We start from the raw sequence: 13,762 nt of genomic DNA, 5'->3' as shown, positions 1-13,762 counted from the left end.
TCTTTGTATGTGTCCCAAATTGCAACCAATCACTACTTAGTGTGCAATGTTTGACCAGAGCCCATAGGGCCCTGGTCAAAAGTAGTGCACTAAAGGGAATAGGGTGCCATTTGGGACGCAAGCTAGTCTTTGCAAGATGAATGCAGGATGACATCTCCTCTAACTTACAATGAGACAATCTCCTTGTACCTTGTATTGTCATCTTGTTATTGACTAATGTGTTTGTATTATGAAAGGTTTGTTTTTTCTGTTCTTTCATAAAGATGAATTAAAGCAAACAAAGCTTAGATTAGATGCAGCTGCAGGTTCTGAAGCTGGCCGACGACTTTAATTAGCTGTCTATGCTATGCTAGTGTAATATACCTGTTAACAAAAAACACTCAGAGACTCATGGCTAATGGTTTATATTACCTGTATAACCATCTATACATGAACAGTATTTATACATGCATTTATGCGTTTAGAACCTGCTTCTTTAGTGTCTGATGATGTTTCTGTCTGGAACATTTCTCAGTCAAGATACGACAAGGGCAACGGAAGACTAGTGTTCATCAATATGTCTTCCACACAGTCTCTCTCTCTCGCTCTTCTCCAACCCCCTCTCTGCTTTTTCATTAAATCTTTATGAGATGGTTTCTCATAAAGAGGCATCTCAACTCTCCAGTGTAGTGTCATCCAGCCCATACTTATAAAATGAATTCACGAGTTAGACAATTAAGATAATGTGATGGTTCGGTGCGGCAGGTAGCCTAGTGGTTAGAGCATTGGACTAGTAACCGGAAGGTTGCTAGATCGAATCCCCGAGCTGACAATGTAAAAATCTGTCGTTCTGCCCCTGAACAAGGCAGTTAACCCAATGTTCCTAGGCCATCATTGTAAATAAGAATTTGTTCTTAACTGACTTGCCTAGTTAAATAAAGGTGAAAAAAAAGACGCTGCAGTTTCAACTTGAGAATATTCTCCCTTGCAGAAAACATTGTCACCCTGTGTCAACCTATTAGTACAAGCTAACAAGTAAGGTTCACCAGGGGCTGATTGATGGTGGTTTGTAGAGAGTATTTTCAGCCAATAGCCAGATGGAAAAGAGCTAAGTCATGTTCATGAGTCACCAAACACAGGAAAACGGACTGAAACAGGGCGGGACTAACTGGAATTGTCCATTAAGAAACACAAATGTTCGTTTTTATGTTGCAAAATGTTTTTTGTTGCATGCCCTAATGAACACAACCCTGGTAGTCATGTGTGAGGTCAGTGTGACTTTACAGTAACTGTTAGTCCACACTCCTATAAAAGAAATGAGCAGAGGCCATTTGGAACTCAAGTATTGCCATTCATCTGCAGCTATGGTAACATATCTCCAATAATGATGTCAATGATGTATGTGGATGGGGCGGGGCCTCAGCTGATGACGTGGTGGCCATCCTGAACGCACGATTGGCTGTCCAGGAGGGCGGGCGGCTCACACAGCAGCAGATCATCCTCTCCCGTCATTGAGCTGTGCTCCGAGTTCACAAAGTTGGGAATGTCGAAGTGGTGCGACAGGAAGCTGTGTTCCCTCTCTGACTTTCCCTCCTCTGGAAGTCCCTGGAGGTCGATACCGCCGTCTCCCCGCTCGCTGGCTTCCCCCGCCTCCCCCATCTCCTCCAACCCGAAGGAGCTGCGTCCTCCCAAACTCCCACGGACCCTATGTGGCCCACATCCATCCCCTCTCCCCTGCTTCTCCTTGCTGATGTAGAAGAAGGAGCGTGATTCGTCCAGAAGGGGGCGCGAGAAGGCCTTGTCCTCGTCGGCCAGGGAGTCCCCCTGGGGGCAGTGGATGTCCACGACGCAGTTCCCCAGCCGGTGGCGCTTCTCGCACGGCTCCGCGTTTCTGTTGGGGAGGGAGAATAGAGAGCGAGATGTTACAAGGAGAGGAGAGAGGGAGGGTGTGAAAGAGAGGCCTTCAATAGAGACCTTCATTTTAAAGTGTTTTTATTCCAGGTTTTTATAGAGCCAAATGTACCAGTAACTAGGTATTTTCCATAATTTTCAACCAATTGCAGTCGTGTTCATTGTCAACTGTTTCTATTGGTCCAGTTAATGGAAGTCGGCAATTGACACAGGGGTTTCAGCTCAGTAACTGGGTCACCTGCCATCTTAAAGTAGGTGTGCCAGAATGTTTGTGTCAGTAGAATGTGCTTGGAGGAGGGAGAACAGGGGCCTCGCATTGATCAGTACTTCTTGAGAAGTCATTTAAGTCAGTCGAATGTTCAGTGACTCGAGCAAAACCAAAGTTTGCAGAATATCAGTACCCCAGTCTCTGAGCAGGCTAATTCAAGCACATAAACATCAAAAGTGGAGTGTATTGAGCCCATCCAGAAAGAAAGAAAAAGTGTGTATAAACCTACGGTTTAGAGCCCTCAAACTAAACTCTGGACCTCAAAGCCAGTTCCACTGCGTTTATTCATTGTTCCCCTCTACTCAGGGACTGATTTAGACCTGGGACACCAGGTGGGTTCAATTAATTATTCCTTTCAAATTCATCAAAGCGCTTTTCACCAAGGAAAAAAGCATAACTCTAAAAGTAAGAGCTGGAGGATCACCTGGAAAAAAACAAATTATTTTATAGAATAGCATGTCATATATCACTTAATCTGGCATAGCCAAAGACACGACAACAACAATGACCACTACTGCAGCATGCACCAGGTGTCTGATTGGATAACTTCAAGATAACTTCAAGTGGGCCAGAATGAAGATTGAATAAATACCTTGCAAATCAAGAAGCATGTCTATCACCAAAGGTAAACTGTCTGACAAAAGGTTTCTTCATCAATGATGAGCCAATACCAACAGAGCAGCCCATAACAACCCTTGGAAGTATTGTATGATGCACGCCGCAAGGACACAGACCAAGCCCAGGTGACGACGGTATGATGCAAGCCTCAAGGTCAGACCAAGCCCAGGTGACGACGGTATGATGCAAGCCTCAAGGACACAGACCCAGTCCAGGTGACGACGGTATGATGCAAGCCTCAAGGACACAGACCCAGCCCAGGTGCTAAGGCAGGAAACCATCAGAGGACTCAAGAGCATTGACAGGTCCATCCATCCTGCCAAGCTGAAGCTTTGAAACCAAGTGAACAACCATCAATGCCTTGCCTCCCAGAACACCTGACCATATGAAACAAAAAGCATTTGTCCACGGAGGAGAACAAAAACGGAGAAATCTCTCTCCAAGGACAAAGGCTGGAAATCTGAATGCGGCCCTAGAATGGAAAATGCTGACTGATGTGGACCAATGACTCCATCTGAGATACAACAGCTGTTACCAACCTAAGACCAAACCTGGTACTATAGTAGACCATGGTCCCTGTCTCTGTGCGCTCTCTACTTTGTGAAGTTAACTGTGCCTTGGGATGATAAGGAGGACGAGGCATACGAGAGGAAGAGGCTGAGCTTGCAGTAGATACCGAGCAGGGAGGCTGGAAAGCAAGAGTTTGCCCAATGGAGGTTGGGTGTCGTGGATTTGTGGCAACATCTACTACCAGGTTGCTGAAGGACCTTGGGATCCACTGCCAAGCATTATGTCAAACCATGAAGGCAACTTCAGAGGCTGCTCAAAGGGGTAGCCAGTGGCTCTGGCTGTAGAGAAAATAACCCAGATGGGCCTCAAAGTGAGGGTGGAGGAGATTGAGATTGTGCAGGTATAGAGGGGGCTGGTTCTGGGATACCAGAATTCACTGTTGAGCCTTCTGGAAATGCTGTGGACTCATCAACGAAACATTTAAGATGGAAGGGTCCCACTTGAAAACACCAATGAAATATCTGCCTTATCCTCATCTCAACAACATCAAGCAAGTGTTATGTTAGTGCTCACAATCCACTATTGGCACAAAGGATTTATAACACCATGTCCTTTGTATTCAGAACTACTTTTAACTACGGTGAGCCATATAAGTTTTAGCTGCCTGTTTTGTATGTTTAACTTTCTCTGCTATTGCAGTTTTAAATGAAGTAATTTTGAATAGGACATTCTCAGTCCGATTTCAAGCCTTTTAAGTGTTAGAGTAATGGCCATCTCTCTCACAGAGGGGGTTAGAGTGGAGAGGAGGGGGTTAGAGAGGAGGGAAGAGAGAGGATAAAAGGAGAGAAGAGAAGAGGGGGTTAGAAACAGAGGAAAGGATAAGAGAGGAGAGGTTAGTTGAGGTGAAGGGTTAGTAGAAGAGAAGAGGGGAAGGTTAGGAGTGGAGAGAAATTCAATTTAATAGGACTTTAGGAAAGATTATGAGGATGGATGGATGGAAAGGAGAGGGCAGAGAGAAGTCTATGAAAGAGCAGAGAAGTTAAGTGGCGAGGATGTGAGCAAGATGAAGAGGAGAACCCACTGGGTACAGACGTCAGTTCAAGTCCAGATTTACATTTGGTTGAGTTGTCAACTAACGTCAATTTAACGTGAAATCAACAACAAAAATGACACCATGTCATTGTATTTAGGTTAAAAGTTGGGTGGGAAAAAAATACAAAATGACCTTACTTTTTGCAAATCCAATACTTTTCCCACATTGTTTCAACGACATCACATAGATTTTTTGGGGTTGCAATGACGTGGAAACAACGTTGATTCAACAGTTGCCCAGTGGGAAGGGACAAAGCAGAAGGAGCAATACGTGTCAATGAATTTATATTACTTTCAAGGACAGCAATATAGCTCCTGAATGTCTTATAATCCAACATTTGATTGAATCCTTTATTAGATTGTGTAATTCAGAAATAATCTTAACAGACTGACGATTTATCACATTACGGAGAGAACAGATTATATTCACTGGGTGATTACTAGATTATTATTTTTTTCCCAAAGGTAGCCTTTCTTAACCTGGTCCCAGATCTGTTTGTGCTGTCTTGCCAATAACCATATGGGAGTGAGCAAGACAGCACAAATGGTGCTTTTTCCATTGAGACTTACCTCCACACCAGTGTGTCACCAGTGTTTTGTGTTAATGGTAGCTCTAGTGTTAGTCCTTTTCCACTCCAGAGCCAAGCCATCTGCCTCTAAAGTGCCATGAAACAGCCTCCAGAGGTGAGACTTAATGGATTGATGCAGAGACAAATTAATATAAACAGATAAATAAAGCTCCTTATTTCTTCTTGACATATACCTCTCTTTCTTATTTATTTTCTACTAATGGAAGTTCTGCTAATAGCATATAACCAAAAAGCTAAATGTTAGCCACAGTTGTTCTGCAGTGCGGTAGGTAAGACGGTTGGATATGATCGAGGGAATCAGTCTTTGGCTCTGTCTCAATTGTCTAAAAATCTGTTCTCTCCTCTGGTCTTCTCCTTCATTTGTACTGATTAGAAAATACTTGGCAGGTGAAAACAATATGGTGTAAACTCATAATTAGGCTGGATTTCACCTGCTCAATTATTTTAGATTAGTGCAGATAACAGAGAGAAGGTGAGGTGGGGACAGACAGACAATTGAGAAAAAGGCCTTGAAACTGCAAGGAAGGGCTCCCAGCAAAGGGTGGAGAGGTAAGGGGTAGAGGGTTTCAGGGGAAATGGGGAACGTAGATGGGGTAGACAGATTGTACATTTTAGGGGGGGAAAGAGGGGCTGTTTTCAACTCACTCTTGGTGCGGGGCTCCTGTCTTGGTCAGCAGGGTGAGGATGAAGAACATGAAGACGACGAACACGGCTAGTCCCACCCAGAAGCCGATGACGATGGAGTCTGCAACATCAGATCAACAAGGGATTATGGTCCAGTTCCGGTCAGTAAATAGTCATTAAGTTGTAAAACAAGCACACTGTGTTGGAAGATGTTACATCATCTCCATCTCTCCCTCTGTCTTTCAGGTTTCTCTTATTCCCTCTCTTTAAATACAGTAAGATTGTTTTGGTGAGATTTTTGGATGAGATGGAGAAGTGAATGCAACGTATTATTCACTGGTCGATTCCATTTGATTATTCACCCACCGTGGCATTTTTCCTATTTTGTTCCTTTCCATCCTGGAATTAAAATGGATTTTTGTGGGGTTTGTATAATTTGATTTATACAACATGTCTACCACTTTGAAGATGCAAAATATTTTTTATTGTGAAACAATCAAGAAATAAGACAAAAAAACAGAAAATTTGAGCGTGCATAACTATTCACCCCCCCACCCCACCAACTTTTGCAGCAATTATAGCTGCAAGTCTCATGGGGTATGTCTCTATAAGCTTGGCACATCTAGCCACTGGGATTTCTGCCCATTCTTCAAGACAAAACTGCTCCAGCTCCTTCAAGTTGGATGGGTTCCGCTGGTGTACAGTAATCTAAGTCATACCACAGATTCTCAATTGGATTGAGATCTGGGCATTGACTAGGCCATTCCAAGACATTTAAATGTTTCCCCTTAAACCACTTGAGTGTTGCTTTAGCAGTATGCTTACGGTCATTGTCCTGCTGGAAGGTGAACCTCCGTCCCAGTCTCAAATCGCTGGAAGACTATAACAGGTTTCCCCACAAGAATTTGCCTGTATTTAGTGACATCCATCATTCCTTCAATTCTGATCAGTTTCCCAGTCCCTGCCGTTGAAAAACATCCCCACAGCATGCTGCAACCACCATGCTTCACTGTGGGGATAGTATTCTCGGGGTGATGAGAGAAGTTGGGTTTGCGCCAGATATAGTGTTTTCCTTGATGGCCAAATCGGCTCAATTTTAGTCTTATCTGACCAGAGTACCTTCTCCATATGTTTGGGGAGTCTCCCACATACCTTTTGGCGAACACCAAACATGTTTGCTTATTTTTTTCTGGACACTCTTCCATAATTCCCAGCTCTGTGGAGTGTACGGCTTAAAGTGGTCCTATGGACAGATACTCCAATCTCCGTGGTGGAGTTTTGCAGCTCCTTCAGGGTTATCTTTGGTCTCTTAGTTGCCTCTCTGATTAATGCCCTCCTTGCCTGGTCTGAGTGTTTTGGTGGGCGGCCCTCTCTTGGCAGGTTAGTTGTGGTGTCATATTCTTTCCATTTTTTAATAATGGATTTAATGGTGCTCCGTGGGATGTTCAAAGTTTCAGATTATTTATAACCCAACCCTGATCTGTCCTTCTCCATAACTTTGTCCCTGACCTGTTTGGAGAGCTCCTTGGTCTTCATAGTGCCACTTGCTTGGTGGTGCCCCTTGCTTAGTGGTGTTGCAGACACTGGGGCCTTTCAGAACAGGTTTATATATACTGAGATCATGTGATACTTAAATAAAGTCTATCAGTGTGCAATCTAACTAATTATGTGACTTATGAAGGTAGTTGGTTGCACCAGATCTTATTTAGACGCTTCATAGCAAAGGGGGTGAATACACATGCAAACACCACTTTTCCATATGTTATTTTTTTTTACAAACAAGTCATTTTTAAAATTTCACTCTTTTTTTTTTTTGACTATTTGTGTATGTCCATTACATAAAATCCAAATAAAAATCCATTTAAATTACAGGTTGTAATGCAACAAAATAGGAAAAACGCCAAGGGGGATGAATACTTTTGCAAGGCACTGTAAACCTAAGCATGAAACCCTAGGCCTATAGACATTGGCTATATATTTTATCCCAGGATGAATTTAAACAATAGCTGTTGATGACTTCCTAAATGCTTTAGTCCTAAATTACAGAATTGAATATAAACTCAGCAAAAAAAGAAACGTCCCCTTACTGTGAACTGCATTTATTTTCAGCAAACTTAACATGTGTAAATATTTGGATGAACATAACAAGATTCAACAACTGAAACAAACTGAACAAGTTCCACAGACATGTGACTAACAGAAATTGAATAATGTGTCCCTGAACAAAGGGGGGTTTAAGTACTGCAGTGCATCTCCTCCTCATGGACTGCACCAGATTTGACAGTTCTTGCTGTGAGATGTTACCCCACTCTTCCACCAAGGCACAATGGGGGGGGGGGGGGGGGATGGGCTCTTCGCTGCCCATGGCAGAACACTGACATTCCTGACTTGCAGGAAATCATGCACAGAACAAGCAGTATGGCTGGTGGCAATGTCATGCTGGAGGGTGATGTCAGGATGAGCCTGCAGGAAGGGTACCACATGAGGGAGGAAGATGTCTTCCCTGTAACGCACAGCCTTGAGATAGCTTGTTGCCATTGCAGGCACAGTCCGATGATGCTGTGGCATACTGCCCCAGACCATGACGGACCCTCCACCTCGATCCCGCTCCAGAGTACAGGCCTCGGTGTAATGCTCATTCCTTTGACGATAAATGCGAATCCGACCATCACCCCTGGTGAGACAAAAACGCGACTTGTCAGTGAAGAGCACTTTTTGCCAGTCCTGTCTGGTCCAGCGACGGTGGGCTTGTGCCCATATTCTACGTTGTTGCCGGTGATGTCTGGTGAGGACCTGCCTTACAACAGGCCTACAAGCCCTCAGTCCAACCTCTCTCAGCCTATTGCGGACAGTCTGAGCACTGATGGAGTGTAACTCAGGCAGTTGTTGTTGCCATCCTGTACCTGTCCCGCAGGTGTGATGTTCGGATGTACCGATCCTGTGCAGGTGTCGTAACACGTGGTCTGCCATGATCAGCTGTCCGTCCTGTCTCCCTGTAGCGCTGTCTTAGGCGTCTCACAGTACGGACATTGTAATTTATTGCCCTGGCCACATCTGCAGTCCTCATGCCTCCTTGCAGCATACCTAAGGCACATTCACACAGATGAGCAGGGACCCTGGGCATCTTTCTTTTGGTGTTTTTCCAGAGTCAGTAGAAAGGCCTTTTTAGTGTCCTAAGTTTTCGTAACTGTGACCTTAATTGCCTACCGTCTGTAAGCTGTTAGTGTCTTAACGACCGTTCCACAGGTGCATGTTCATTAATTGTTTATGGTTCATTGAACAAATCAAATCAAATCAAATGTTATTTGTCACATACACATGGTTAGCAGATGTTAATGCGAGTGTAGCGAAATGCTTGTGCTTCTAGTTCCGACAATGCAGTGATAACCAACAAGTAATCTAACTAACAATTCCAAAACTACTGTCTTATACACAGTGTAAGGGGATAAAGAATATGTACATAAGGATATATGAATGAGTGATGGTACAGAGCAGCATACAGTAGATGGTATCGAGTACAGTATATACATATGAGATGAGAATGTAGACAAAGTAAACAAAGTGGCATAGTTAAAGTGGCTAGTGATACATGTATTACATAAGGATGCAGTCGATGATGTAGAGTACAGTATATACGTATGCATATGAGATGAATAATGTAGGGTAAGTAACATTATATAAGGTAGCATTGTTTAAAGTGGCTAGTGATATATTTACAACATTTCCCATCAATTCCCATTATTAAAGTGGCTGGAGTTGGGTCAGTGTCAATGACAGTGTGTTGGCAGCAGCCACTCAATGTTAGTGGTGGCTGTTTAACAGTCTGATGGCCTTGAGATAGAAGCTGTTTTTCAGTCTCTCGGTCCCAGCTTTGATGCACCTGTACTGACCTCGCCTTCTGGATGATAGCGGGGTGAACAGGCAGTGGTTCGGGTGGTTGATGTCCTTGATGATCTTTATGGCCTTCCTGTAACATCGGGTGGTGTAGGTGTCCTGGAGGGCAGGTAGTTTGCCCCGGTGATGCGTTGTGCAGACCTCACTACCCTCTGGAGAGCCTTACGGTTGAGGGCGGAGCAGTTGCCGTACCAGGCGGTGATACAGCCCGCCAGGATGCTCTCGATTGTGCATCTGTAGAAGTTTGTGAGTGCTTTTGGTGACAAGCCAAATTTCTTCAGCCTCCTGAGGTTGAAGAGGCGCTGCTGTGCCTTCTTCACGACGCTGTCAGTGTGAGTGGACCAATTCAGTTTGTCTGTGATGTGTATGCCGAGGAACTTAAAACTTGCTACCCTCTCCACTACTGTTCCATCGATGTGGATAGGGGGGTGTTCCCTCTGCTGTTTCCTGAAGTCCACAATCATCTCCTTAGTTTTGTTGACGTTGAGTGTGAGGTTATTTTCCTGACACCACACTCCGAGGGCCCTCACCTCCTCCCTGTAGGCAGTCTCATCGTTGTTGGTAATCAAGCCTACCACTGTTGTGTCGTCCGCAAACTTGATGATTGAGTTGGAGGCGTGCGTGGCCACGCAGTCGTGGGTGAACAGGGAGTACAGGAGAGGGCTCAGAACGCACCCTTGTGGGGCCCCCGTGTTGAGGATCAGCGGGGAGGAGATGTTGTTGCCTACCCTCACCACCTGGGGGCGGCCCGTCAGGAAGTCCAGTACCCAGTTGCACAGGGCGGGGTCGAGACCCAGGGTCTCGAGCTTGATAAACGAGCTTGGAGGGTACTATGGTGTTGAATGCCGAGCTGTAGTCGATGAACAGCATTCTCACATAGGTATTCCTCTTGTCCAGGTGGGTTATGGCAGTGTGCAGTGTGGTTGAGATTGCATCGTCTGTGGACCTATTTGGGCGGTAAGCAAATTGGAGTGGGTCTAGGGTGTCAGGTAGGGTGGAGGTGATATGGTCCTTGACTAGTCTCTCAAAGCACTTCATGATGATGGAAGTGAGTGCTACGGGGCGGTAGTCGTTTAGCTCAGTTACCTTAGCTTTCTTGGGAACAGGAACAATGGTGGCCCTCTTGAAGCATGTGGGAACAGCAGACTGGTATAGGGATTGATTGAATATGTCCGTAAACACACCGGCCAGCTGGTCTGCGCATGCTCTGAGGGCGCGGCTGGGGATGCCGTCTGGGCCTGCAGCCTTGCGAGGGTTAACACGTTTAAATGTCTTACTCACCTCGGCTGCAGTGAAGGAGAGACCGCATGTTTTGGTTGCTGGCCGTGTCCGTGGCACTGTATTGTCCTCAAAGCGGGCAAAAAAGTTATTTAGTCTGCCTGGGAGCAAGACATCCTGGTCCGTGACTGGGCTGGGTTTCTTCTTGTAGTCCGTGATTGACTGTAGACCCTGCCACATGCCTCTTGTGTCTGAGCCGTTGAATTGAGATTCTACTTTGTCTCTGTACTGACGCTTAGCTTGTTTAATAGCCTTGCGGAGGGAATAGCTGCACTGTTTGTATTCGGTCATGTTGCCAGACACCTTGCCCTGATTAAAAGCAGTGGTTTGCGCTTTCAGTTTCACGCGAATGCTGCCATCAATCCACGGTTTCTGGTTAGGGAATGTTTTTATCGTTGCTATGAGAACGACATCTTCAACGCACGTTCTAATGAACTCGCACACCGAATCAGCGTATTCGTCAATATTTTTATCTGACGCAATACGAAACATGTCCCAGTCCACGTGATGGAAGCAGTCTTGGAGTGTGGAGTCAGCTTGGTCTGACCAGCGTTGGACAGACCTCAGCGTGGGAGCCTCTTGTTTAAGTTTCTGCCTGTAGGCAGGGATCAACAAAATGGAGTCGTGGTCAGCTTTTCCGAAAGGGGGGCGGGGCAGGGCCTTATATGCGTCGCGGAAGTTAGAGTAACAATGATCCAAGGTTTGCACCGCCCCGGATAGTGTCTTTCCAGTGAGCCATGTTTCCGTGAAGCAGAGAACGTTGCAGTCTCTGATGTCCCTCTGGAATGCTACCCTTGCTCGGATTTCATCAACCTTGTTGTCAAGAGACTGGACATTGGCAAGAAGAATGCTGGGGAGTGGTGCGCGATGTGCCCTTGTCCTGAGTCTGACCAGAAGACCGCTACGTTTCCCTCTTTTTCGGAGTCGTTTCCTTGGGTCGCTGCATGCGATCCATTCCGTTGTCCTGTTTGTAAGGCAGAACACAGGATCCGCGTCGCGGAAAACATATTCTTGGTCGTACTGATGGTGAGTTGACGCTGATCTTATATTCAGTAGTTCTTCTCGACTGTATGTAATGAAACCTAAGATGACCTGGGGTACTAATGTAAGAAATAACACGTAAAATAACAAAAAACTGCATAGTTTCCTAGGAACGCGAAGCGAGGCGGCCATCTCTGTCGGCGCCGGAAGTTAAGACAAGCATGGGAAACAGTGTTTAAACCCTTTACAATGAAGACAGGGTCCTGAAAAAGCATGGGAAACAGTGTTTAAACCCTTTACAATGAAGACAGGGTCCTGAAAAAGGGACGTTTCCTTTTTTGCTGAGTTTATGATTGAAGTATTTTAACATTTCATTTGCTCTGTTAAACGTACCCTTTGGGATGACTTTGATTGCAACAGTGAATCTATTAGGTGTAGATTTCTCAAATCATTCTCACATTGGTAATAGTCAGTGAAAGATATTTAAGCTGGGCTTGGTTAAAACCCTGGATGGAAGACCAAAGGGATAGCTGTAGATGGCTCAACTCTCCAGTAGAAGGTGCTGTCCAGTTTATAATTAAGCAAGAAGGCACGAGGGGGTGTGGTATATGGCCAATATACCACGGCTAAGGGCTGTTCTTATACACAACGCATCGCGGAGTGCCTGGACACAGCCCTTAGCTGTGGTATATTGGCCATATATCACAAATCCCTGAGGTGCCTTATTGCTATTATAAACTGGTTACCAACGTAATTAGAGCAGTAAAAATAAATGTCATACGGTCTGATATACCACGGCCGTCAGCCAATCAGCATTCTGGGCTCGAACCATCCAGTTTATACTTTTTTCTTATAGAGGATATTGCATAGAGTATCTGATGTTGCTTCAAAGGTACAAATTCAACATATTTTATAAAGTTAGTTGAAAATTGGTTACCATAATGACATAATCCTGTGGTTGAATTTTCACTCAAAACAACAGTTGATGACTTTTTGCAAATCCACTGTATTTTCCACATAGATTCCACATCAGAATATGTTGACAAATGATGTTGAAACGAGGTTGATTGAACCAGTCTGTGCCCAGTGGTGTCCCACTGATTTTGAAAAAAGGAGCATTACAATTAGGGAAGCAGCTGCCTGATGCAATTATAGAAACTTAATTAACATAGAGGATAGACGTGGTGGGAGTGTAAACAAACATGCACGCGCGCAGACACACACGCACAGCGACAAATTCACGCCGACAAAATGTAATGTGCACACACACTATCAATTGACTAATCAATTGACTTATCTAGCGTTTCATTAAGAGGCCAGGGAAGGCGTTTAGTAAAATAAAATGTCACTCACATCGATGAGCCTTGAGACCCTCGAAAGACACGGGCTCGTCATCATCATAATATTCATACTGCCACACATAATCACTGCCACGTGTGCTGCTGGGTCGACTTTGATTAGAATTATGGATTTCGGACATCTCAAATGGACTGTGTCACTGGGTTTACCAGACCTAAGAGAAGACAAAAAATAACAGCAAAAGTATTGGCATGCTGAACAACTGACTTAGACCAGGGTATCCGTATGAAAACCGAACCATAAGCATTTTCCAGAAATATAAGAACAGATGAAAAGTTTCCAATTGAAGTAAAATGTTCACGTTTTTTGCCTACCTGCATTTCATTCATCCAGCATCCACTCTTGGAAACGGTAATTCAGTCGCGAACAAATGACCAGATTCGGCGCGTCAAATGCGAATTCAAGATAAGAGAAAAGTAGAAAAAACATCACAAATAGACAAACTCAGCTGCGTTATTTTCAAGTATGTGCATCAGCAGGACATCACACCTAGGCTATGCATCACACTGTCGCTATAGAAGCCTGCAAAGCGCAGTATCAAGTAGCCTCCGCACGAGGGTTCACTGCGGTTGGATAAGCAGCAGCGCTGGTGGGATACCGTGTGACGCAACCTAGGATAATATATTCATATTGATCGGCTTTGGGTATTGAATTGGAT

General features: G+C 44.7%; 1 protein-coding gene across 1 annotated transcript; it reads right to left on the bottom strand.

Moving 5' to 3' along the window:
• Positions 1–395: 395 nt before the first annotated feature.
• On the bottom strand, positions 396–13,432 carry mrap2b (melanocortin 2 receptor accessory protein 2b). The gene is made up of 4 exons (XM_029630655.2): positions 13,419–13,432; positions 13,099–13,258; positions 5,614–5,713; positions 396–1,870 (listed from the first exon to the last, which is right to left on the bottom strand). The coding sequence occupies exons 2-4, from the start codon at positions 13,223–13,225 to the stop codon at positions 1,399–1,401; spliced, it is 699 nt and encodes a 232-aa protein (XP_029486515.1). The 5' UTR covers positions 13,226–13,258; positions 13,419–13,432; the 3' UTR covers positions 396–1,398.
• Between the last annotated feature and the right edge of the window lie 330 nt (positions 13,433–13,762).

Source organism: Oncorhynchus nerka, linkage group LG24, assembly GCF_034236695.1.
Source record: "Oncorhynchus nerka isolate Pitt River linkage group LG24, Oner_Uvic_2.0, whole genome shotgun sequence".
Lineage (NCBI taxonomy): Eukaryota > Metazoa > Chordata > Actinopteri > Salmoniformes > Salmonidae > Oncorhynchus > Oncorhynchus nerka.
The sequence above is the reverse complement of the archived record's forward strand: the minus strand, read 5'-3'. Positions and strand labels throughout refer to the sequence as shown.

What these genes read in the sequence shown, in the direction of transcription:
- mrap2b (XM_029630655.2), bottom strand. Translation starts at nt 13,225, where the DNA reads ATGTCCGAAATCCATAATTCTAATCAAAGTCGACCCAGCAGCACACGT. An exon ending in GGGTCTCAAGGCTCATCGAT is followed by an intron (nt 5,714 to 13,098) that starts GTGAGTGACATT and finishes CTGATGTTGCAG; the next exon opens with ACTCCATCGTCATCGGCTTC. An exon ending in ACAGGAGCCCCGCACCAAGA is followed by an intron (nt 1,871 to 5,613) that starts GTGAGTTGAAAA and finishes CCTCCCCAACAG; the next exon opens with AAACGCGGAGCCGTGCGAGA.